This window comes from Cherax quadricarinatus, chromosome 62 (assembly GCF_038502225.1).
Source record: "Cherax quadricarinatus isolate ZL_2023a chromosome 62, ASM3850222v1, whole genome shotgun sequence".
In the NCBI taxonomy this organism is placed as follows: Eukaryota; Metazoa; Arthropoda; class Malacostraca; order Decapoda; family Parastacidae; genus Cherax; species Cherax quadricarinatus.
This window is the reverse complement of record NC_091353.1, coordinates 8,691,052-8,718,277: the sequence shown is the minus strand read 5'-3', so window position 1 is coordinate 8,718,277 and position 27,226 is coordinate 8,691,052. Positions and strand designations below refer to the sequence as shown.

The 27,226-nt window shown below is 40.9% G+C and overlaps 1 protein-coding gene across 4 annotated transcripts in view; it reads right to left on the bottom strand.

The window, feature by feature from the left end:
• The window catches only part of Vps11 (vacuolar protein sorting 11), an 81,084-nt gene extending 54,263 nt beyond the window's left edge, over positions 1–26,821 (bottom strand). For 3 of the 4 annotated variants that reach the window (XM_070098378.1, XM_070098380.1, XM_070098381.1), the window contains exons 1-5: positions 26,625–26,821; positions 7,643–7,711; positions 6,643–6,816; positions 5,916–6,153; positions 1,080–1,246 (exon numbers count right to left, since the gene is read on the bottom strand). In XM_070098378.1, the coding sequence (XP_069954479.1) occupies positions 1,080–1,246; positions 5,916–6,153; positions 6,643–6,816; positions 7,643–7,711; positions 26,625–26,678 (702 nt within the window). In that variant the 5' untranslated portion in view covers positions 26,679–26,821. Of the gene's footprint in view, positions 1–1,079; positions 1,247–5,915; positions 6,154–6,642; positions 6,817–7,642; positions 7,712–26,242; positions 26,347–26,624 lie in introns of those variants that run through there. The other variant, XM_070098379.1, reaches the window with a different exon arrangement.
• Positions 26,822–27,226: the final 405 nt, after the last annotated feature.

The following is a 27,226-nucleotide window of genomic DNA, read 5'->3' as shown; positions in this document are numbered from 1 at the left end:
AGAGATAACACTACAAGACTGGGTATCAATAAGAGATAACACTACAAGACTGGGTATCAATAAGAGATAACACTGCAAGACTGGGTATCAATAAGAGATAACACTGCAAGACTGGGTATCAATAAGAGATAACACTACAAGACTGGGTATCAATAAGAGATAACACTACAAGACTGGGTATCAATAAGAGATAACACTACAAGACTGGGTATCAATAAGAGATAACACTACAAGACTGGGTATCAATAAGAGATAACACTGCAAGACTGGGTATCAATAAGAGATAACACTACAAGACTGGGTATCAATAAGAGATAACACTACAAGACTGGGTATCAATAAGAGATAACACTACAAGACTGGGTATCAATAAGAGATAACACTACAAGACTGGGTATCAATAAGAGATAACACTACAAGACTGGGTATCAATAAGAGATAACACTGCAAGACTGGGTATCAATATGAGATAACACTACAGATAATGACTGTGCTACAAATGGTAGAAACTCTTACAAAATTACATTACAAACTGAACACTCAAGATAGGTCACTATGAGCAAGAGTTGACACCTGTAACTACAAGCATTAAAAAAATAAATAAATACAAAAACAAAGATTTATTTCTGCAAGACACATACAGTGGAACATCGGTATGCGACCTTAATTCATTCCAGAAGGCTGTTCGAGTGCTGCTCCATTTGAGTATCGAACAAGTTCTTCCCAACCAGTTTTCTTTTTGGTTGGCTGTTATTACTAACCTTCGTAGGCCCCATGGTGACTTATTTATACAGATAATACAAAAAAAAAAAAACACTACAAAGTGCAAAGCACAAAATAGTTTACAGCGAAGTTCTGGCAAGTCATATTTGTTTGGTCGAGTGCTGAGCTTTGTTCAAGTAGGGAGCTGGTTGTATACTGAGGTTCCACTGTACAAGTCACTGTACAAGTCACTGTACAAGTCACTGTACAAGTCACTTCTGCATCCTGCAATTGAGACATTTGGATGTGGACATAGAGAGCCCCTGGTTATGCAGAGTATTCCAGGTAAATAAAAAGAGAACGATCCAGCCACTTACTGTAGTTTCCTTGTCCTTGACAGTGCAGTTGAGACAATAAATATTGGTACAGGACGTGATGAAGAGGTGGGTGGCGCGGGTTGTGTGGCGGATGTGGAGAGATGTGACACCGCTCGACACAGTCAACAGAACCCTATGTTTGCTGCCTCGTTCCCGACTTACTTCACCTGTGAGAGGCATCAAATATTATAGTACTGACAATGCCATAAAAAACAGATATTTAAAAAAATAACAGTACTAAAGATGCAATAAAGTCATAAAAAAAAGATAATCTAAAAAATAATAGCATTAGAGATGAAATAAGATCACAAAAAACAGGTACTATCTTAATATGCAATATAACTACAGTGAAAAGAAGCAACTCCATGGGGACTCCGTAAGCCATGTGTGTCATAAGAGACAACTAAAATGCCAGGAGCAAGAGGCTAGTAACCCCTTCTCCTGTATACATTACTAAATTTATAAAGAGAAACTTTTGTTTTTCTTTTTGGGTCACCCTGCCTGGGTGGGATAAAGCCAGTGCATTGAAAGAAAGAAAGAAAGAAAGAAAGAAAAGCAATACTTCAATAGCTTTCATGATCTCTCTCACATTATCAAGAAACACTAAAGTATTAAAACAAGTTTTATATAGCAGAAATGTGACCTAACATGTAAAGTCAATAGGTTACTAGTTACCTCACTCACTGAATGATCATCATGAAAGTAGTTACCTCACTCACTGAATGATCATCATGAAAATAGTTACCTCACTCACTGAGTGTAAGGAATACTTTTCCTGAATGATCATTATGAAAGTAGTTACCTCACTCACTGAGTGTAAGGAATACTTTTCCTGAATGATCCTCATGAAAGTAGTTACCTCACTCACTGAGTGTGAGGAATACTTTTCCTGAATGATCATCATGAAAGTAGTTACCTCACTCACTGAGTGTAAGGAATACTTTTCCTGAATGATCCTCATGAAAGTAGTTACCTCACTCACTGAGTGTGAGGAATACTTTTCCTGAATGATCATCATGAAAGTAGTTACCTCACTCACTGAGTGTAAGGAATACTTTTCCTGAATGATCATCATGAAAGTAGTTACCTCACTCACTGAGTGTAAGGAATACTTTTCCTGAATGATCATCATGAAAGTAGTTACCTCACTCACTGAGTGTGAGGAATACTTTTCCTGAATGATCATTATGAAAGTAGTTACCTCACTCACTGAGTGTGAGGAATACTTTTCCTGAATGATCATCATGAAAGTAGTTACCTCACTCACTGAGTGTGAGGAATACTTTTCCTGAATGATCATTATGAAAGTAGTTACCTCACTCACTGAGTGTGAGGAATACTTTTCCTGAATGATCCTCATGAAAGTTTGCAATGCTATTGCTTTTCACATTGGTTAAACTGCATAACAGTACTAATTTTTTTTTTTTTTCAACAAGTCGGCCGTCTCCCACCGAGGCAGGGTGACCCAAAAAAGAAAGAAAATCCCCAAAAACAAAAATACTTTCATCATCATTCACCACTTTCACCACACTCACACATTATCACTGCTTTTGCAGAGGTGCTCAGAATACAACAGTTTAGAAGCATATACGTATAAAGATACACAACATATCCCTCCAAACTGCCAATATCCCAAACCCCTCCTTTAAAGTGCAGGCATTGTACTTCCCATTTCCAGGACTCAAGTCCGACTATATGAAAATAACCGGTTTCCCTGAATCCCTTAACTAAATATTACCCTGCTCACACTCCAACAGATCGTCAGGTCCCAAGTATCATTCATCTCCATTCACTCCTATCTAACACGCTCATGCACACTTGCTGGAAGTCCAAGCCCCTCATCCACAAAACCTCCTTTACCCCCTCTTTCCAACCCTTTCGAGGACGACCCCTACCCCTCCTTCCTTCCCCTATAGATTTATATGCTTTCCATGTCATTCTACCTTTATCCATTCTCTCTAAATGACCAAACCACCTCAACAAACCCTCTTCTGCCCTCTGACTAATGCTTTTATTAACTCCACACCTTCTCCTAATTTCCACACTCCGAATTTTCTGCATAATATTTACACCACACATTGCCCTTAGACAGGACATCTCCACTGCCTCCAACCATCTCTTCGCTGCTGCATTTACCACCCAAGCTTCACATCCATATAAGAGTGTTGGTACTACTATACTTTCATACATTCCCTTCTTTGCCTCCATAGATAACGTTTTTTGACTCCACATATACCTCAACGCACCACTCACCTTTTTTCCCTCATCAATTCTATGATTAACCTCATCCTTCATAAATCCATCCGCCGACACGTCAACTCCCAAGTATCTGAAAACATTCACTTCTTCCATACTCCTCCTCCCCAATTTGATATCCAATTTTTCTTTATCTAAATCATTTGATACCCTCATCAACTTACTCTTTTCTATGTTCACTTTCAACTTTCTACCTTTACACACATTCTCAAACTCATCCACTAACCTTTGCAATTTTTCTTTAGAATCTCCCATAAGCACAGTATCATCAGCAAAAAGTAACTGTCAATTCCCATTTTGAATTTGATTCCCCATAATTTAACCCCACCCCTCTCCCAAACACCCTAGCATTTACTTCTTTTACAACCCCATCTATAAATATATTAAACAACCATGGTGACATTACACATCCCTGTCTAAGACCTACTTTTACCGGGAAGTATTCTCCCTCTCTTCTACACAACCTAACCTGAGCCTCACTATCCTCATAAAAACTCTTAGCAGCATTTAGTAACTTACCACCTATTCCATATACTTGTAACATCTGCCACATTGCTCCTCTATCCACTCTATCATATGCCTTTTCTAAATCCATAAATGCAATAAAAACTTCCCTACCTTTATCTAAATACTGTTCACATATATGCTTCAATGTAAACACTTGATCTACACATCCCCTACCCACTCTGAAGCCTCCCTGCTCATCCGCAATCCTACATTCTGTCTTACCTCTAATTCTTTCAATTATAACCCTACCGTATACTTTTTCTGGTATACTCAGTAAACTTATTCCTCTATAATTTTTACAATCTCTTCTGTCCCCTTTCCCTTTATATAAAGGGACTATACATGCTCTCCGCCAATCCCTAGGTACCTTCCCCTCTTTCATACATTTATTAAACAAAAGTACCAACCACTCCAACACTATATCCCCCCCTGCTTTTAACATTTCTGTCATGATCCCATCAGTTCCAGCTGCTTTACTCCCTTTCATTCTACGTAATGCCTCACGTACCTCCACCACACTTACATTCTGCTCTTCTTCACTCCTAAAAGATGGTATACCTCCCTGGCCAGTGCATGAAATTACTGCCTCCCTTTCTTCCTCAACATTTAGAAGTTCCTCAAAATATTCTCGCCATCTACCTAATACCTCCCTTTCCCCATCTACTAATTCCCCTACTCTGTTTTTAACTGACAAATCCATACTTTCCCTAGGCTTTCTTAACTTATTTAATTTACTCCAAAACTTTTTCTTATTTTCATTAAAATTTCTTGACAGTGCCTCTCCCACTCTATCATCTGCTCTCCTTTTGCACTCTCTCACCACTCTCTTCACCTTTCTTTTACTCTCCATATACTCTGCTCTTCTTATAACACTTCTGCTTTGTAAAAACCTCTCATAAGCTACCTTTTTCTCTTTTATCACACCCTTTACTTCATCATTCCACCAGTCACTCCTCTTTTCTCCTGCCCCCACCCTCCTATAACCACAAACTTCTGCCCCACATTCTAATACTGCATTTTTAAAACTATTCCAACCCTCTTCAAACCCCCCACTACTCATCTTTGCACTAGCCCACCTTTCTGCCAATAGTCACTTATATCTCACCCGAACTTCCTCCTCCCTTAGTTTACACACTTTCACCTCCCTCTTACTTGTTGTTGCCACCTTCCTCTTTTCCCATCTACCTCTTACTCTAACTGTAGCTGCAACTAAATAATGATCCGATATATCAGTTGCCCCTCTATAAACATGTACATCCTGGAGCCTACCCATCAACCTTTTATCCACTAATACATAATCTAACAAACTACTTTCATTACTCGCTACATCATACCTTGTATATTTATTTATCCTCTTTTTCATAAAATATGTATTACTTATTACCAAATTTCTTTCTACACATAGCTCAATTAAAGGCTCCCCATTTACATTTACCCCTGGCACCCCAAATTTACCTACTACTCCCTCCATAACATTTTTACCCACTTTAGCATTGAAATCCCCAACCACCATTACTCTCACACTTGATTCAAAACTCCCCACGCATTCACTCAACATTTCCCAGAATCCCTCTCTCTCCTCTACACTTCTCTCTTCTCCAGGTGCATACACACTTACTATAACCCACTTCTCACATCCAATCTTTATTTTACTCCACATAATCCTTGAATTTATACATTTGTAGTCCCTCTTTTCCTGCCATAGCTTATCCTTCAACAGTACTAATATATGACAAAATAAACAGTACATTAAGAGTGCGAGGAGTACCTCATTGAATGTACACTATAAGAAATACAAAGATTTACCATAGATAAAAAATTAATGTCCAAGATAAACAAAGTAGTACATACTTGGAAGATAAAATAAGGAGCACTAACAGAAGCTTACTCCATACAGGTTTAAAAATTGGTACAAAAAGGCAATGAAGACAGCTGGTTGAAAGTCATGGGTAAGAACTATGAGCTAGAGTTCACCACCCCTCCCTCCCACTCCTGCAAATTAAAACAAGCGGTAATCACATTTACGAGCGGTAATCACATTTACATGTTAATCTTTCACACCATGCAACTAACCTCTATAGAGCATGATTGCACCATCAGAGAAGCCAACAGCCATCATGGACAAGTTGGGATGAACTGCTATAGCAGTCACTCTGGGTACCTTCATTGCTTGCTGGGGCACTGAGCTTGACCTTGACCCTGAAGCAGGCCTTGGGTCCGGGATGATGGTGCGCAGACATGCTGGATGCCCATGAACATCTGGCTTATCTGGAGCCCAAACCTTGATCTGTGAAAGGCCGTCTTTGCCATCCTAACAGGTAAAAAGAATTAATATTAGAAAATAATTATTCGTGGCTGTTTGGAGGAACATCTGAACTGTCATACCTATTTGCCTCTGGCAACACAGTGATAAAGTGAATGAGGGTGAAAGTGTTTCTTCTTTTTTTTTTTTTGTCACCCTGCCTTGGTAGGAAACAGCCATGTCTTAAAAAATATTACTCTTACTGTATAAACCATGGAATGAGTGGGATTTGAACCCCACGACAAGCGAGTACTAAAAATCCAGGCCAGTGTGTAAGCCACTCAGCCAGATGGCTTACACACTGGCCTAGAGTTTTAGGACTCACTATGGGTTCAAACCCCATTAATTCCATGGTTTGTTTACAATCGTGTTATTATGATTTCACGAGTCATTACTATATATGAAACAAAGTACCAAACTCTACAGTCTTTTTTCTTGACACCAACAAACTTTTGTATACAAAGTAGACTCATACACACACACACAGATGGTACTCACAGCCACGGTTATTACAACACTGGTATGATCAAAGGCAGCGATGGAGTTCACCGCCTGATCATGGGCTTGGAAAGAATCCAGTTTAAGTTGACGTGTGAGGCTGTGGACCCATCCACTTGTGTCTCCCACATAAACATGGCCACGGCCTGCTGCTGTACAAGTCACTTCTGCATCCTGCAATTGAGAGAAACTCTTTGAATGTATTTGTAAAGTATCTTTTTCAAATGTCCATTGTAATTTTTCATGGAAGTCATTGGGAAGTTCTAAATCCATAGAGGCCATTCAGTGCCTACAGAACGAGAGGTAAGAGGTATGTGGGTAGGCAAGTCTATCAGAAGGGTGTTTTGGGGGTCAACGCTCCCACGGCCCAATCTTTGACCAGTTCTGTGATTAAGTACATAATTTTCTCACCAGTCAGTCTGAGGTAGGTAGTTCTGTGAACAAATATATGAACACATGCAGCAGCCAGACTCACACTCTATGGAGACACAGATGTTCATTTAGATCATTACATACTCAGCGAACATTGCTTTGAACAAGACCTTATATTGCATTTATCTGTGCCTTGTTTACATAAATTCATATTCTCCTTTCATTTGTGTATCTGCTGAAGAGTACCTCAGAAAGGGGTCGAAATATACAGATCAATTAAATTTCCAAGTTTCTGTATCCATGTGGGTTATAACTGAGCATACTACAGTATGTTTAATCATAGTCAATATAAATTAATTCCAAAAGGTAATCAAGAGATAAGAAATACAGTGTAAAGATTAAGAGGAAAACCATTTGTAAACATATAGCTATTTAAAAAAGAAATCAAATTAAGTGAAAAACTGTTCAGTGGTACAATAGATTCGCAACTGGCACTTCCATACAAATGTATGACTAAAAGGAAGAGAAAATATTGGAAATTATTTCCAGGTACAATACTATATGTTTCTGATTATGTATACATTGGATTCACATTCGTAGCAAATACAGCAAGACTAATATAACATACCTTAACTGCTTCAGCTAACTTCCCACCATCGATATTAGCCTTGACATCGAAGAAGCTGAACTTCCTCCACTGTGATAAAAAAAATGCACTAAGTAAAATATACAACCACAATGGTACTGTCTATATATCTGTTATAACATACAAATTACTAATCAGGCTGCACTGCAGTGAGTCAAATCCTAAGCAAAGGACCTAAAAAACCCAATGGAAATAAACCACACTACTCAACTTTCTTAGGGTTTTGTGATTTATTAGTTTATTATCCCTTCTGCGGTTAATAATTCAAAAAAAACTCACCAAATTACCTAACATATAATATCCTATTCATGAAGAAATTTCTATAGGTACTGTAACTTGCTTAAGAATGTAATAAGAAAAGACAATATGTATTATGATTCTCCATTGGGAAAGTGGGAAAAAATCTTTCCTCCGGAAGACAAGCGTGTCGTAAGAAGCAACTATAGTGTCGGGAACAAGGGGCTAGTAACCTCTTCAGTGGGTGATGACTGGTGTGTTGAAAAAAATATTATAAAATCATCAGCAATCAATTACGTTGAGTCAGATCACTCTAGGTTGGGTCAGATCACTCTAGGTTGGGTCAGATCACTCTAGGTTGGGTCAGATCACTCTAGGTTGGGTCAGATCACTCTAGGCTGGGTCAGATCACTCTAGGATGGGTCAGATCACTCTAGGTTGGGTTAGATCACTCTAGGTTGGGTCAGATCACTCTAGGTTGGATCAGATCACTCTAGGTTGGGTCAGATCACTCTAGGTTGGGTCAGACCACTCTAGGTTGGGTCAGACCACTCTAGGTTGGGTCAGACCACTCTAGTTTGGGTCAGACCACTCTAGTTTGGGTCAGATCACTCTAGGTTGGGTCAGATCACTCTAGGTTGGGTCAGATCACTCTAGGTTGGGTCAGATCACTCTACGTTGGGTCAGATCACTCTACGTTGGGTCAGATCACTCTAGGTTGGGTCAGACCACTCTAGGTTGGGTCAGACCACTCTAGGTTGGGTTAGACCACTCTAGGTGAGTCAGATCACTCTAGGTGAGTCAGATCACTCTAGGTGACAGTGTCTTCCATTGCAGACACTGCAAGGCTCCAGGTGGACATCAACCAAATCTTTCAATGGGCTGCAGAAAACAATATGAAGTTCAACAATGAGAAATTCCAATTACTCCGATATGGTAAACACAAGGAAATTAAAACTTCATCAGAGTACAAAACAAATTCCGGCCACAAAATAGAGCGAAAAACCAATGTCAAAGACCTGGGAGTGATCACGTCGGAGAATCTCACCTTCAAGGACCATAACATTATATGAATCGCAGCTGCTAGAAAAATGACAGGATGGATAATGAGAACCTTCAAAACTAGGGATGCCAAGCCCGTAATGACACTCTTCAGGTCGCTTGTTCTATCTAGGCTGGAATATTGCTGCACACTAACAGCACCTTTCAAAGCAGGTGAAATACTGACCTAGAAAATGTACAGAGAACCTTCACAGCGTGCATAACGGAGATAAAACACCTCATTTACTGGGAGCGCTTAAAGTTCCTGAACCTGTATTCCCTGGAACGCAGGCGGGAGAGATACACGATTATGTACACCTGGAAAATCCTAGAGGGACTAGTACTGAACTTGCACATGAAAATCACTCACAATGAAAGCAAAAGACTTGGCGGACAATCCAACATCCCCCAATGAAAAGCAGGGGTGTCACTAGAACGTTAAGAGATAATACAATAAGTGTCAGGGGCCCGAGACTGTTCAACTGCCTCCCAGCATACATAAGGGGGATTACCAATAGACCCATGGCAGTCTTCAAGCTGGCACTGGACAAGCGCCTAAAGTCGGTACCTGACCAGCCGGGCTGTGACTCATACGTTGGATTGTGTGCAGCCAGCAGTAACAGCCTGGTTGATCAGGATCTGATCCACCAGGAGGCCTGGTCACAGACCGGGCCGTGGGGGCGCTGACCCCCGGAACTCTCTCCAGGTAAACTCCAGGTAGGTTGGGTCAGATCACTCTAGGTTGAGTCAAATCGCTCTAGGTTGGGTCAGATCACTCTAGGTTTGGTCAGATCACTCTAGGTTTGGTCAGATCCCTCTAGGTTGGGTCAGATCACTCTAGGTTGGGTCAGATCACTCTAGGTTGGGTCAAATCACTCTAGGTTGGGTTAGATCACTCTAGGTTGGGTCAGATCACTCTAGGTTGGGTCAGATTGCTCTAGGTTGGGTCAGATCGCTCTAGGTTGGGTCAAATCGCTCTAGGTTGGGTCAAATCGCTCTAGGTTGAGCCAGGTCACTCTAGGTTGGGTCAGGTCACTTTAGGTTGGGTCAGGTCACTCTAGGTTGGATCAGGTCACTCTAGGTTGGGTCAGATCACTCTAGGATGGGTCAAATCGCTCTAGGTTGGATCAAATCGCTCTAGGTTGGTTCAGATCACTCTAGGCTGGGTCAGATCACTCTAGGTTGGGTTAATCACTCTAGGTTGGGTTAGATCATTCTAGGTTGAGTTATATCATTCTAGTTTGGGTTAGATCACTCTAGGTTGGGTCAGATCACTATAGGTTGGGTCAGATCACTATAGGTTGGGTCAGATCACTATAGGTTGGGTCAGATCACTATAGGTTGGGTCAGATCACTATAGGTTGGGTCAGATCACTATAGATTGGGTTAGATCACTCTAGGTTGGGTCAGATCACTATAGGTTGTGTCAGATCACTATAGGTTGGGTCAGATCACTATAGGTTGGGTCAGATCACTATAGGTTGGGTCAGATCACTATAGGCTGGGTCAGATCACTATAGATTGGGTTAGATCACTCTAGGTTGGGTCAGATCACTGTAGGTTGGGTCAGATCACTATAGGTTGGGTCAGATCACTATAGGTTGGGTCAGATCACTATAGGTTGGGTCAGATCACTATAGATTGGGCTAGATCACTATAGGTTGGGTCAGATCACTATAGGTTGGGTCAGATCACTATAGGTTGGGTCAGATCACTATAGATTGGGTTAGATCACTATAGGTTGGGTCAGATCACTATAGGTTGGATCAGATCACTATAGGTTGGGTTAGATCACTCTAGGTTGGGTCAGATCACTATAGGTTGGGTTAGATCACTCTAGGTTGGGTTAGATCACTATAGGTTGGGTCAGATCACTATAGGTTGGGTTAGATCACTCTAGGTTGGGTCAGATCACTATAGGTTGGGTCAGATCACTATAGGTTGGGTTAGATCACTATAGGTTGGGTTAGATCACTATAGGTTGGGTTAGATCACTCTAGGTTGGGTCAGATCACTATAGGTTGGGTTAGATCACTATAGGTTGGGTTAGATCACTCTAGGTTGGGTCAGATCACTATAGGTTGGGTTAGATCACTCTAGGTTGGGTTAGATCACTATAGGTTGGGTTAGATCACTCTAGGTTGGGTTAGATCACTCTAGGTTGGGTTAGATCACTATAGGTTGGGTTAGATCACTCTAGGTTGGGTTAGATCACTATAGGTTGGGTTAGATCACTTTAGTTTATGTTCTAGATAGCGACTTCATTTACTATTTTTTTTAACTATGGGCGATGACACCAATAAAAAAAATCTTTTTACTCTGCTTTACTTAACCTAGTTACAAGGTTCCATTTACTAACCAGTCGTGTGAACCACACAGGCTTGAGCTACCCACCTAATGAGCTCCTCATTAGAAACATGAATTAATTGGCACCATACCTGGAGGAGTCCCACCATGAGGGTGAGTGACAAGGACAGTGACAGTATACCTGGAGGAGTGCCACCATGAGGGTGAGTAAATAGGTAAGTGACACAATACCTGGAGGAGTGCCACCATAGAGGTGTCAAGGAAATTGGCACTATACCTGGAGGAGTGTTACCATGAGGGTGAGTAACAAGGAAAGTGACACTATACCTGGAGAAGTGCCACCATGGGGGTATCAAGAAAACTGGCACTAAAACTGGAGTGCCACCATGAGTGTAACAAGGAAAGTGGCACTATACTTGGAGGAGTGCCACCATGGTGTGTCAAGGAAAGTGGCACTATACCTGGAGGAGCATCATCATGAGAGTGACAAGTAAAGTGGCATGATACCTGGAGGAGTGTTATCATGAGAGTGACAAGGAAAATGGCACTATACCTGGAGGAGTGTCACCATGAGGATGAGTAACAAGGAAAGTGATGCTATACCTGAAGTAGTGCCACCATGGGGGTGTCAAGAAAAGTGGCACTATACCTGGAAGAGTGCCACCATGAGGGTAACAGGGAAACTGGCACTACACCTTGAGGAGTGCCACCATGAGGGTGAGTGACAAGGAAAGTGGCACTATACCTGGAGGAGTGTCACCATGAGGGTGACAAGGAAAGTGGCACTATGCCTGGAGGAGTGTCATCATGAGTGACAAGTGGCACTATACCTGGAGGAGTGTCACAATGAGGGTGAGTGTCAAGGAAAGTGGCACTATACCTGAAGTGTCATCATGACAGTGACAAGGAAAGTGGTACTATACATGAAGGAGTGCCACCATGGGGGTTTCAAGGAAAGTGGTACTATACCTGGAGGAGTGCCAGCATGAGGGTGTTATATCTTGGAGATTGGTTATCCTTTGATATTTAACTATTGTAAGAGAATATGATCATCACTTAATATTATAGCGCGAAAGTCCCCGTTTATAGCTAGAGTAGAGACTTTCGGCGTTATAGTATTATTATCTGTTAAAATATATAAAAAATACCATGGTATTGTCCCTATTTTATTATTATTGTTAGATAGGATTTCTTATGTATATAGAGCATAAGTCTCGGAACCATCCGGTGAATTGTTCAATTGTTTGTCCGGCTGACTGACGTTTGGGTGAGGTGATCCAACCTGACGACGGGTCAACAGACTAGCAGGTAGTCAGTCCGCTCCCTGTTCTAGCCTTGACAACTGATCGTATATTGGTTCTCTCTTACGGTGTACAGTTTGAATGGGTTTGAGAATTAGGTTCTAGAGCTGACTCAGTTTGTTCCTCATTGCTCTGAAAGATTCTTTTGATATTTATATTCTTGGTCAGTTCAGTAATCCATAGAGATACGTCTTCTCAGACAAACTCTTGCTTTCTACTTACTTTACGGCCGGATTCAAAAGTCTTGTTGAATCTTGTATATTTTGTAGTTTGAGTTTACACAGTCTTAAGACAAAGACGTAAATGTCAGTGAAGACTTAATTACAGGAAGAATAATTAATCTTCCCTATTAATGTGATATTTCCATGATTTTGAACTAAATATGTATATTGTAAATTTATTGTACAAAGTATTAAGATATAATATTAGGTACAGAGAAAAGATAAAGTATTGTATTTAAATACTTTAATAAATTTGAATATTATTCTATGGAGATTCCCAGTTGAAATTATTTCCCCTAGACTTTAAAATACCTTTAAATAACTCGGATCCAAAATCTTGTTGCATAAGAAAAAAATAGTAACAGACCACATTCTGAAGTTCTTTATAAAATTTCTTATTAGCAACAAATGGGGGCCTGTCCGGCATCGCTGTTGTTCTAAGACATTGATCAAAAGAACAATATTAAAGCTATATACTGGGAATTTATCTTTAGTTAATTTCAAAATTTTGATCATGGAAGATCACATTAAAGAGTTATTTGAAGATTTAACATTGTCAAAGCTGGACTCCTTGAAACTTCAAACGTGCTGGCAGATAGCCCATAAATTGGGAGTACCATACGATAGATATTACACAGCCAATACCGTAAGGGCAATAATTAGAAACTAATTGTTTCCGGGGGCCTCTGATGATCATGTAGCAGAAGATTCTGACTCTGAAAGTTTAGTTTCTCAAGTAAGCTACCAGTCGAGATTCCAAGTATTAGAAGAACAATTTCAAGGAGTTGATCTTGAAATTGAACCTGATAGATTAGGTCCCGCTTTGGCTTCTAGTAAAGTAGATGAAGTATTGCAGGGTGCAGCCGCTGTTCCGCATTCGCCCGTTACTGAAGGAATTCCTATTAATGGTCAGTCTGTCCCTCACCAAGGTGCACGTCCAAAGGAATATCCACGTACCGCCAGTTCAATTCCCTCATTTTCGATACCGTCGGGGCATATTTCTCAAAGTCAGTTTGAGAAATTAGAGAGACTATTTATTTTACAGACTGCTCAAATTGAGGCTCAACGTAAATTAAATGAAGAAGACTTTCAAAGGGAAACGCTCCACTATATAAGACAACAACAACAAGGTAATGTGAGTGAAAGATGTACTGAATCCTCAAATGATGCTTTTAATATACAAAAAGCTGCATCTATGGTTCCAAGGTTTAACGACATTTTTTTTATGAACCGATTACGTTCATTTTTGGTGTACTATTAGAAGGTTATATCGAGTATGCTGTGCTGAAGTTTCAATCATATCGGCCAAAAAGGAAATGAAATATGCAAAATTTACGAAAAATTGCATTTGGCATTACACATTTTCTGAGTGGTACTTGGACAAGTGGTTTTGACACTTGCTGCTGATAGAACACCTCTAATTCCATCACTTGTCGATTTCAATTCTAAAATAAACCTTATCTTCATGCTAAAAAAAAATAAAGTTTCATAACTTTTTTGATATATTGGAAGATGTCGGCCTTGTTGTCCACATAAATCTAAAAATATTTTGGATAGTTCGGAAACACGAACGCTACCTCGTAAAACAATCATTCTCCTATGTTTGTTGTGAGAAATCAAGTCAATTCAATCATAAATAAAGGTGATGTTCCCCTAAATAGGTAAATAACTTACTTTCGAGATATAGGCCGCAGCGCGCGGCACCCCCGCTGCCCGGGAAAAAATTTTTTCCCCGAAAAATTCGCTTTATTTTACACTTTTTCCGCGGCCTACGAGTGTTTATTACAGTTAACCATTGTAAATCCGTTTTCTCTCATCACTGATGAGAGAGGTCGGACCCTCTCTTCACCTTCAGGGGAAATATCGATAGAAATTTATTCCTTGGGGCGTCATATTATGCTATATATTTTTTTTTGAGGTGTACTTTTTATGTTTATATGCTATTATTATATTGCATTATATCATAATAGATCAATTGTGATAGATAAATAAGCCTTATAATTGATATTAGCGTGGGTATGGAATATTTTGTTGGCTGGAGGTGTCGGCCATTTTGTGCACTATTCCCAGGGGTTCCCGATTGGTTCCGTGACCATATTAGCTCCGCCCGCTCGGGAATGATCTCAGATGGTGAATTTTTGTATTATATTAGACATAAAGATATACGAAAACGATAAAAATAACACGGGGAAAAACGTAACAAAAACGTCAACAAAGCTGAGTCAGCACTTCTTACGCAATATGTTGCGTCAGCGCTGTCACCATGCCTGTTATAAATGGCTGTAATTCCTTTTAGAAACATCGTACAAGGATAATAATTATACCAGCGTGTAGCCAGAAAGTTCAGCTATTTTTTGGTAACAATAACTCAGTTTTCATATATTTTCGAATTTTTTTTTGCTCCGCGCGCGGGAACCCTGAATCTCCCCTTAAGAAGGCTATCCTTGAGGCTTATGATCTCCTCCCAGTAAGTTATCAAAAAACCTTTAGAGCATTAAAATGCCAGCCAACTCAGTCGTATGTAGATTTTGCACGTGAAAAGAAAATCGCTTTTGAGAGATGGTGTAGAGCTTCTAACTGTAAAACTATGGAAAATCTTTCCCAGTTGATCCTGCATGAGGATTTCTATAATAATTTACCAGAAGACTTGCATAGGTATTTGATTAGTTGCCCCTTAGTAAATATACTAGAAACAGCCTCGCTCGCCGATAATTATGAAATATCTCAGCAATTGATTGGCGAAACAAAAAGTGAGGAAACAGTGACTAAATATGTCCCTAAGAAAGGACGATCCAATTTTACAGAGATGCGTCACATACAGAATCCTTGCCCGACCTCCTATGATGCCTCCACACCCATTAATAATAAATTTAGATCTAACTCCAGGAAAAGTTCAAAACCACTAAGGTATAACAGTGAGTTGAACTGCACTTATTGTAATAAAATAGGGCATTTAAGGAAACACTGTTATTGGCTAGAGAGGGATACCAGGAACGAGCGACTTCGTTTCCCAACTCAGGTAATATCTTCATCGACAACTCAAAAGAAACTGAACCCTAGTACCGAACAAGGTTCGCAAGAACGAATCAGTAGTCATTCTAGATGACTCAATACTAGAGCTTTCAGAACAAGATATTCACTCAGCTATGAGTCCCTACTTTGCTAAAGTGAAAGTTGGAATAGACGAGACTCAATTAGTTGAAGTTAATTCCTTCCGTGATACTGGAAGTTATTTAACCTTATTGAAGCAGGGCATACTTCCCGTAAGTAGTATGACTCACACCAAGCTAGATGTGTTATTAGAAGCCTATGGAGGTGCCATTATAAGAGTGCCTCTTCACAGAATATACATCCAAACGCCAACCTATACTGGCTTTGTGTCGGTAGGTATATCCAGTGAAACTTTTCCTATTCAGGGCGTTGACTTACTCATAGGCAATGATCTAGACTATCCGGGTATATATAAGCCGAGAGCCTCTAGTTATTGATAATTCTACTGACATTAACTATGCCATAGAAGCTCGAAAAGAGGCTCCTACCTTATTTCCTCTCAATGTTATAACTAGAGCAATGTCTAGAGCGCCTCAAAATCCTTTGTCAACTGAAGTCCTAAGTGAAGGCGAGGATTTAGGTCTCGGTTTGTTGTTCAGCCGATCCTTACAACCTGGATCTTCAAATCTGAAATATTCTATGATAGGCCCTTTTCAAGATTCTGATATTAAAAGGCTATCGAAAGAAGATTTAATAAGGGATCAGTTCCTTGATCCTTCCCTAGAGAAATTACGAGAGATAGCTACTACAGAAGACGACGCCCAAGACCTGGACAATTGTTACTATCTTGCCAATGGTATATTAATGAGAAAGGAAAAGTCTCTTTTGTCTTCCGACGATCATCTGTCTACCAGCAAACATCTAGTAGTGCTACCTAACACCTTTAGAGAATTGGCTATTAGTTTCGCCCACCATAGTCCCATGGGAGGACATTTGGGAGTAAAGAAAACACTGGGCAAAATAGCCAAGCATTTTCATTGGCCCAGAATGAAGGAGACTGTGGAAAGCTATCTAAAAAGTTGTCAAGTCTGCCAAGTGACCGGCAAACCTTCGCACACACCTCCACCAGTTCCCCTCATTCCGATTCCCGTCAGTGGTGAGCCCTTCTCACGCCTGATAATAGATTGTGTTGGTCCGTTACCCAGGACTAAACAAGGGAATCAATATCTGTTTACAATTATGGATGTCGTTACTCGATATCCGGAGGCTATCCCTTTGAGAAAAATTAATTCTCGCATCATTGTTCGAGCTTTGCAAAAATTTTTCTCACAGGTGGGGATTCCCCGAATAATTCAATCCGATCAAGGTTCAAATTTTACCTCTAAGATGTTTCGCGATGCCTTATCTCGCCTCGGAATTAAGTCCGTATTTTCTGTTGCTTATCACCCTCAGTCACAAGGAGCCCTCGAACGATTTCATCAAACATTAAAATCAATGTTGAGAGCGTACTGCGAGCAGTTTTCCCGAGATTGGGATGAGGGAATACCATTTCTCTTGTTCGCCTTAAGGGAAAGCGAACAAGAAAGCACTGGGTTTAGTCCATTTGAATTAATTTACGGACACCAAGTATGCGGCCCCCTCGCCGTACTGAAAGATTCATGGACCGGAAAATCAGAACCATCGTTTAAAACAACTCCAACTCTAATGCAAAAGCGTTTGTCACAACTGAGGGAATTAGCCTCAAAAAACTTAGCTAAGGCCCAATCCAAGATGAAGCATTGTTATGACAAACACACACGCTCTCGATTCTTTAAACCAGGTGACAGTGTGATGGCACAGAAATTTTTACCTGGACATGCTCTACAACCTAAATATGAAGGTCCTTTGGAAGTGATTGAGCGGCTCAATGAGGTAAATTATGTACTACGAACTCCAGGAAAGAGAAAAGCAAAACGTACTTATCACATAAACCAACTTAAGGCTTACCACCCTAGTCTCGTACCAATTACGACAGTTCTTCCTTTAGCTGAAACTGAAAATGTACGTCTGCCCAGCATTTCTAAAGCCATAGAAGTACGTTTAAAAAATTCAGAGACATTGCAATCTCTTGATACCTTTCTTATGGACCTTGATATGAAGAAAGCAAAAGATATCAAAGACTTGATATTACGTTATGAGGTTTTATTCGATGACATCCCTAGGTGTTGCACATTGGGAATTCACGACATAGATGTACAAGGAGCTAAGCCTTGCAAACAGTCACCTTATAGGGCAAGTCCACTCAAACAAAAAGCATTAAACAAAGAAGTAGAATTCTTGTTGTCCCATGGACTCATAAAACGAAGTATAAGTCCGTGGGCCTCACCCTGTACAGTGGACCCCCGCATACCGTCGCCATCACATAACGTACAATCCGCATACCGCTCGCTTTTATCGCAAAAATTTTGCCTCGCATACCGCTCAAAAACCCGCTCACCACTCTTCGTCCAAGACGCGTCCAATGTGCGCCCTTAGCCAGCCTCACATGTGCCGCTGGTGGCATTGTTTACCAGCCTGCCTCCGCGGTAACATCCAAGCATACAATCGGAACATTTCGTATTATTACAGTGTTTTTGGTGATTTTATCAGCCAAATAAGTGACCATGGGCCCCAAGAAAGCTTCTAGTGCCAACCCTACAGCAATAAGGGTGAGAATTACAATAGAGATGAAGAAAGAGATCATTGATAAGTATGGAAGTGGAGTGTGTGTCGCCGACCTGGCCAGGTTGTACAAGAAACCCAAATCAACCATCGCTACTATTGTGGGCAACAGAAAGGCAATCAAGGAAGCTGTTCTTGCCAAAGGTTTAACTGTGTTTTCGAAACAGAGATTGCAAGTGATGGAAGATGTTGAGAGACTCTTATTGGTGTGGATAAATGAAAAACAGCTAGCAGGAGATAGCGTTTCTCAAGCGATCATAAGCGAAAAGGCTAGGAAGTTGCATGAGGATTTAATTAAAAAAATGCCTGCAACTAGTGATGATGTGAGTGAATTTAAGGCCAGCAAAGGTTGGTTTGAGAGATTTAAGAAGCATAGTGGCATACATAGTGTGATAAGGCATGGTGAGGCTGCCAGTTCGGACCACAAAGCAGCTGAAAAATATGTGCAGGAATTCAAGGAGTACATAGACAGTGAAGGACTGAAACCTGAACAAGTGTTTAATTGTGATGAAACAGGCCTGTTTTGGAAGAAAATGCCAAGCAGGACCTACATTACTCAGGAGGAAAAGGCACTCCCAGGACATAAGCCTATGAAAGACAGGCTTACTTTGTTGATGTGTTCCAATGCTACTGGTGATTGCAAAGTGAAGCCTTTATTAGTGTATCACTCTGAAACTCCCAGACCGTTCAGGCAAAAGAATGTCCTCAAGAAGAATTTGTGTGTGCTGTGGAGGGCAAACAGTAAGGCATGGGTCACTAGGGACTTTTTCTATGACTGGTTACACCATGCAATTGCCCCCAATGTGAAAGATTACCTAACTGAAAAGAAATTAGAACTTAAGTGCCTCCTGGTGTTAGACAATGCCCCTGGTCATCCTACAGACGTGGCAGAGCAACTTTATGGGGACATGAAATTCATTAAGGTGAAGTTTTTGCCTCCTAATACCACTCCTCTCCTGCAGCCCATGGACCAGCAGGTTATTGCAAACTTCAAAAAACTGTACACAAAAGCTCTGTTTGAAAGGTGCTTTGTAGTGACCTCAGAAACTCAACTGACTCTAAGAGAGTTTTGGAGAGAGCACTTTAATATCCTCAATTGTGTAAACCTTATAGGTAAGGCTTGGGAGGGAGTGACTAAGAAGACCTTGAACTCTGCTTGGAAGAAACTGTGGCCAGAATGTGTAGACAAAAGGGATTTTGAAGGGTTTGAGGCTAACCCTGAGAGGATTATGCCAGTTGAGGAATCCATTGTGGCATTTGGAAAGTCCTTGGGGTTGGAGGTTAGTGGGGAGGATGTGGAAAAGTTGGTGGAGGAGGACAATGAAGAACTAACCACTGATGAGCTGATAGATCAACTTCAACAGCAAGAGGCCAGACCTGAGGAAACTGGTTCAGAGGAGGGGAGAGAGAAATTGAAGAAGTTGCCTACTACAAAGATTAAGGAAATCTGTGCAAAGTGGCTTGAAGTGCAAACCTTCATGGATAAAAATCACCCTCACACAGCTATTGCAAGCCGTGTTGGCAACCTGTACACTGACAATGTTGTGAAACACTTTAGGGAAGTCATAAAGGAACGAGAGGTACAGGCCACTATGGACAGATATGTTGTGCGAAAGAAGTCCAGTGACTCTGAAGCTGGTCCTAGTGGCATTAAAAGAAGAAGGGAGGTAACCCCAGAAAAGGACTCGACACCTCAAGTCTTAATGGAAGGGGATTCCCCTTCTAAACACTAACACTCTCTCTCCCCTCCTCCCATCCCATCAATCATCACCAGATCTTCAATAAAAGTAAGTGTCATGTAATTGTGCATGCCTTTTTCAGTTTGTGTGTATTAAAATTAACATTTCATGTGGTAATTTTTTTTTTTTTCATACTTTTGGGTGTCTTGCACGGATTAATTTGATTTTCATTATTTCTTATGGGGAAAATTCATTCGCATACCGACCATTTCGCATAACAAAGAGCCCTCTTGCACGGATTAAAGTCGCTATGCGGGGGTCCACTGTATATTAGTTCCCAAGCCTGATGGAACTTCTAGAATGTGCACTGATTATCGTAAGGTTAATGCTCTCACGGTACCGGATGGTTTCCCACTGCCCCGTATTGATGATCTAATAGACAGAGTATCAGGAGCCGCCTATGTTACCAGCCTGGATTTATTAAGGGGCTATTACCAAGTGCCGCTTACCCAGCGAGCCCAAGAAATATCCGCATTTACTATACAAGGCGGATTATTCAATTATCGTGTTATGCCCTTCGGGTTGTGTAACGCGGCCTCTACCTTTCAGCGCCTGATGAACCTGCTGACCAATGATTTAGAAGGAGTGGATGCATATCTAGATGATCTTGTTATATATAGCAATGAATGGGAGCAACACTTAATTTGCCTGGAAACCTTATTTAAGAAGTTGGAAACGTACAACTTCACCATAAATTTAGCCAAGTGTCAGTTTGGACAAGCCAAGATTAAATACCTCGGTTTTTGTATAGGCCAGGGCGAGGTACGTCCTGTTGATGTAAAAGTTAGAGCCTTTGCCGAGTTTCCTATCCCTCAAGATAGAAAGTCTGTAGAGAGGTTCCTTGGAATGACTGGTTATTATCGATGTTTCTGTCCTAATTTTTCTCAGGTTGCGTCTCCTCTTACTGAGTTGACCAGTAGTAAGATGAAGTTTTGCTGGTCGAAAGATTGTGAGATAGCTTTTAATCGGTTGAAGCGGTTGCTTTCTTCGTCACCCGTATTGAAAAGTCCTGACTTTAATCAACCCTCCTATTTGCACATTGATGCCAGCGGTTATGCAGTGGGGGAAGTGTTACTTCAGAAATCCCCCTCTACTGATATTTTGCATCCTATATCTTATTTTTCTTCAAAGTTGAAACGTCACCAAAAGAATTACGCCACTGTAGAGAAAGAAGCTCTTGCCCTAGTAATATCTTTGGAACATTTTGACATTTATCTGGGAACCTCCCCCCAGAAAATTATGGTATTTTCTGATCACAACCCTTTAATTTATATTAATTCTATGAAATCAAAGAACACCCGGATCCTCAGGTGGGCTCTGAGGATCCAACCTTATTTGATTAGTATTCAACACTTGAGTGGAACTCTTAACATAATTGCTGACGCCCTTTCTCGCTCCTGAAAAAAAAAAAAAATACCTTAAATTGTAAAGTTAAGAAATGAGTACTCTTAGAGCCTAATTTATATATATATATATATATATATATATATATATATATATATATATATATATATATATATATATATATATATATATATATATATATATATATATATATACATACATACATACAGTGGACCCCCGGTTAACGATATTTTTTCACTCCAGAAGTATGTTCAGGTGCCAGTACTGACCGAATTTGTTCCCATAAGAAATATTGTGAAGTAGATTAGTCCATTTCAGACCCCCAAACATACACGTACAAACGCACTTACATAAATACACTTACATAACTGGTCGCATTCGGAGGTAATCGTTATGCGGGGGTCCACTGTATATATATATATATATATATATATATATATATATATATATTATATATTTTTTGTTAATGATTTTCTTTTATATTGACAGTATGATTATGAAAACCGTTTCGTTGATGAGACGAAGTATTAAGTCCACATGGATGACCCTGACAGTCATATGTCTGAGACTCCTATTCTCGAATTGTGATGGATGCCACTCCAGATAGTTCTTCCGGCCATTCTTCCAGAAGCTCATCCTCTGGCAAATAACCATGCAGATCGAGTTCTTTCATCTTCATTCTCCCGTCGTCCTACATGCCTTATTTACCAAAAGGACGCTTACTATAAAGAAGATATTACCGAGAACGCTTGCAAACTCCCTACTGCGACCTATTGTCTTACGGGGAAGGGGGGGTGTTATATCTTGGAGATTGGTTATCCTTTGATATTTAACTACTGTAAGAGAATATGATCATCACTTAATATTATAGTGCGAAAGTCCCCGTTTATAGCTAGAATAGAGACTTTCGGCATTATAGTATTATTATCTGTTAAAATATATATAAAAAATACCATGGTATTGTCCCCATTTTATTATTATTGTTAGATAGGATTTCTTATGTATATAGAGCACAAGTCTCGGAACCATCCGGTGAATTGTTCAATTGTTTGTCCGGCTGACTGACGTTTGGGTCAGGTGATCCAACCTGACGACGGGTCAACAGACTAGCAGGTAGTCAGTCCGCTCCCTGTTCTAGCCTTGACAACTGATCGTATATTGGTTCTCTCTTACGGTGTACAGTTTGAATGGGTTTGAGAATTAGGTTCTAGAGCTGACTCAGTTTGTTCCTCATTGCTCTGAAAGATTCTTTTGATATTTATATTCTTGGTCAGTTCAGTAATCCATAGAGATACGTCTTCTCAGACAAACTCTTGCTTTCTACTTACTTTACGGCCGGATTCAAAAGTCTTGTTGAATCTTGTATATTTTGTAGTTTGAGTTTACACAGTCTTAAGACAAAGACGTAAATGTTAGTGAAGACTTAATTACAGGAAGAATAATTAATCTTCCCTATTAATGTGATATTTCCATGATTTTGAACTAAATATGTATATTGTAAATTTATTGTACAAAGTATTAAGATATAATATTAGGTACAGAGAAAAGATAAAGTATTGTATTTAAATACTTTAATAAATTTGAATATTATTCTATGGAGTTTCCCAGTTGAAATTATTTCCCCTAGACTTTAAAATACCTTTAAATAACTCGGATCCAAAATCTTGTTGCATAAGAAAAAAATAGTAACAGACCACATTCTGAAGTTCTTTATAAAATTTCTTATTCGCAACAGAGGGTGAGTAACAAGTGGCACTATACCTTCAGGAGTGCCACCATGAGGGTGAATAACAAGGAAAATGGCACTATACCTGGAGGAGTGCCACCATGAGGGTGAGTGACAAGGAAAGTGGCACTATACCTGGAGAAGTGCCATCATGAGTGAGTGACAAGGAAAGTGGCAGTATACCTGAAGAAATGTCACCATGAGGATGAGTGTCAAGGAAAGTGGCACTGTACCTGGAGGAGTGTCACCATGAGAGTGACAAGGAAGTGGCGCTATACCTTGAGGAGAGCCACCATGAGGGTGAGTAACAAGGAAAGTGGCACTATACCTAGAGGAGTGTCATCATGAGAGTGACAAGGAAAGTGGCACTATACCTGGAGGAGTGCCATCATGAGTGAGTGACAAGGAAAGTGGCATTATACCTGGAGTGCCATCATGAGGGTGAGTGACAAGGAAAGTGGCACTATACCTGGAGTTTACCTGGAGAGAGTTCCAGGGGTCAATGCCCCCGCGGCCTGGTCTGTGACCAGGCTTCCTGGTGGATCAGAGCCTGATCAACCAGGCTGTTACTGCTGGCTGCATGCAAACCAACGTACGAGCCACAGCCCGGCTGGTCAGGAACCGACTTTAGGTGCTTGTCCAGTGCCAGCTTGAAGACTGCCAGGGGTCTGTTGGTAATCCCCCTTACGTATGCTGGGAGGCAGTTGAACAGTCTCGGGCCCCTGACACTTATTGTATGGTCTCTTAATGTGCTAGTGACACCCCTGCTTTTCATTGGGAGGATGTTGCATCGTCTGCCAAGTCTTTTGCTTTCGTAGTGAGTGATTTTCGTGTGCAAGTTCGGTACTTGTCCAGGTGTATATAATCATGTATCTCTCCCGCCTGCGTTCCAGGGAATACAGGTTCAGGAACCTCGAGCGCTCCCAGTAATTGAGGTGTTTTATCTCCGTTATGTGCGCCGTGAAGGTTCTCTGTACATTTTCTAGGTCGGCAATTTCACCTGCCTTGAAAGGTGCTGTTAGTGTGCAGCAATATTCCAGCCTAGATAGAACAAGTGACCTGAAGAGTGTCATCATGGGCTTGGCCTCCCTAGTTTTGAAGGTTCTCATTATCCATCCTGTCATTTTTCTAGCAGATGCGATTGATACAATGTTATGGTCCTTGAAGGCTAGATCCTCTGACATGATCACTCCCAGGTCTTTGACGTTGGTGTTTCGCTCTATTTTGTGGCCAGAATTTGTTTTGTACTCTGATGAAGATTTAATTTCCTCGTGTTTACCATATCTGAGTAATTTAAATTTCTCATCGTTGAACTTCATATTGTTTTCTGCAGCCCACTGAAAGATTTGGTTGATGTCCGCCTGGAGCCTTGCAGTGTCTGCAATGGAACACACTGTCATGCAGATTCGGGTGTCATCTGCAAAGGAAGACACGGTGCTGTGGCTGACATCCTTGTCTATGTCGGATATGAGGATGAGAAACAAGATGGGAGTGAGTACTGTGCCTTGTGGAACAGAGCTTTTCACCGTAGCTGCCTCGGACTTTACTCTGTTGACGACTACTCTCTGTGTTCTGTTAGTGAGGAAATTATAGATCCATCGACCGACTTTTCCTGTTATTCCTTTAGCACGCATTTTGTGCGCTATTACGCCATGATCACACTTGTCGAAGGCTTTTGCAAAGTCTGTATATATTACATCTGCATTCTTTTTGTCTTCTAGTGCATCTAGGACCTTGTCGTAGTGATCCAATAGTTGAGACAGACAGGAGCGACCTGTTCTAAACCCATGTTGCCCTGGGTTGTGTAACTGATGGGTTTCTAGATGGGTGGTGATCTTGCTTCTTAGGACCCTTTCAAAGATTTTAATGATATGGGATGTTAGTGCTATCGGTCTGTAGTTCTTTGCTGTTGCTTTACTGCCCCCTTTGTGGAGTGGGGCTATGTCTGTTGTTTTTAGCAACTGTGGGACGACCCCCGTGTCCATGCTCCCTCTCCATAGGATGGAAAAGGCTCGTGATAGGGGCTTCTTGCAGTTCTTGATGAACATGGAGTTCCATGAGGAATGTCACCATGAGGGTGAGTGTCAAGAAAAGTGGCACTGTACCTGGAGGAGTGTCACCATAAGAGTGACAAGTGGCACTATACCTTGAGGAGTGTCACCATGAGGGTGAGTGACAACAAAAGTGGCATTATACCTGGAGGATTGCCACCATGAGAATGAGTTTACCTGGAGTTTACCGGAAGAAGGTTTGGGAGGTCAACATCCCCGTGGCTCAGTCTGAGACCAAGCCTCATGGTGGATCAGGGCCTGATCAACCAGGCTGTTACTGCTGGCCACACACAAGCTGACGTACGAACCACAGCCCGGTTGGTCAGGTACTGACTTGAGGTGCCTGTACAGTGCCTTCTTGAAGACAGTCAGAGATCTATTGGTAATCCCCTTTATGTATGCTGGGAGGCAGTTGAACAGTCCTGGGCCCCTGACACTTACTGTGTTGTCTCTCAGTGTACTCGTGGCGCCGCTGTTTTTCATCTGGTGAATGTTGCATCTCCTGCCGAGTCTTTTGCTTTCATAGGGAGTGGTTTTCGTGTGCAAGTTTGGTACCAATCCCTCCAGGACCTTCCAAGTGTATATTATCATGTATCTCTCTCGCCTGCGTTTCAGGGAATACAGATCAAGGACCATCAACCGTTCCCAGTAATTTAGGTGCCTTATCGTACTGGAGGAGTGCCACCATGAGGGTGTCAAGAAAAGTGGCACTATACCTGGAGGAGTGCCACCATAGGGATGAGAGTGCCACTGAGTGCCAAACAATACCTCGTATGGAGGAATTACACGATCTAAAAAAGGAGGTCACCAGGAGCCTATACCTTCCTTCCTGTACTTACAAATGAGTTACTACCTCGAGAAGCAGCGCCATGGAGGCAAGTGACAAGGAAAGTGGCACTATACCTGGAGAAGTGCCGCCATTGAGGGGTAAATGTGGCACTGTTAAAGTGGCACCAGAGCAGATCCTCCGCCCCTCACCACCACTGTGTTGTGGGTTATAAGGGACACTGACGACTTATCTTTCCAACAAGTAAGTTTATTCAGGTACACATAATACATTATTATTATTATTATTATTATTATTATCAAAAAGAAGCGCTAAGCCACAAGGGCTATACAGCTACACATAATACAGTTACATAGATTATCATACATAACAACATATGTGTAGAGAACCTGGGATAACACAAAAAAAGTCAGAGTGACTTATTTCCATTGGGGCCCTTTATATTAATATTAATAATAATCTTCATGTCTACCAGTGCATGATATAACTTATACAGACCATAGCTGACATCAATGACATGCTGTATAGAAAGTCCCTGGTTATGTAGAGCATTTCCCGCAACTTAGGTTAACCACCCACGCCAATCTGCTAACACCCAGGTACCTACTTATTGCTAGGTGAACAGGGACAGCAGGTGTCTTAACACAAAATAAACATAGAGTTTCCCGTAGCTGGGTTGGTAGCGCACTTAGCTTATACACAGAGGTCCGTGATTCGTTCCCCGGTACGGGTGGAAATATTAGGACGTGTTTCCTTAAGACAACTGCTGTCCATGTTCACCTAGCAGTAGGTAGGTACCTGGGTGTTAGCCGACTGTTGTGGGTCGCATCGTGAGGGGAAAAGATTAACTGTAGCTGCCAGAAATGCAAAACCAGGGACTTTATAAAGTATGCCAATTATGTACTTGTAGAAATAAAGATTATTATTATTATTATTATTATTATTATTATTATTATTATTATTATTATTATTATTATTATTATTATTATTACAACTTACTTGCTTACTTGAGTTCAGGAACCGGCTTCACATAAAAACCGTGGTATACTCGCAGGAGAGAGAAATATGGGGCAGGTGTTATTTTTTGTTTATTTTGGTAC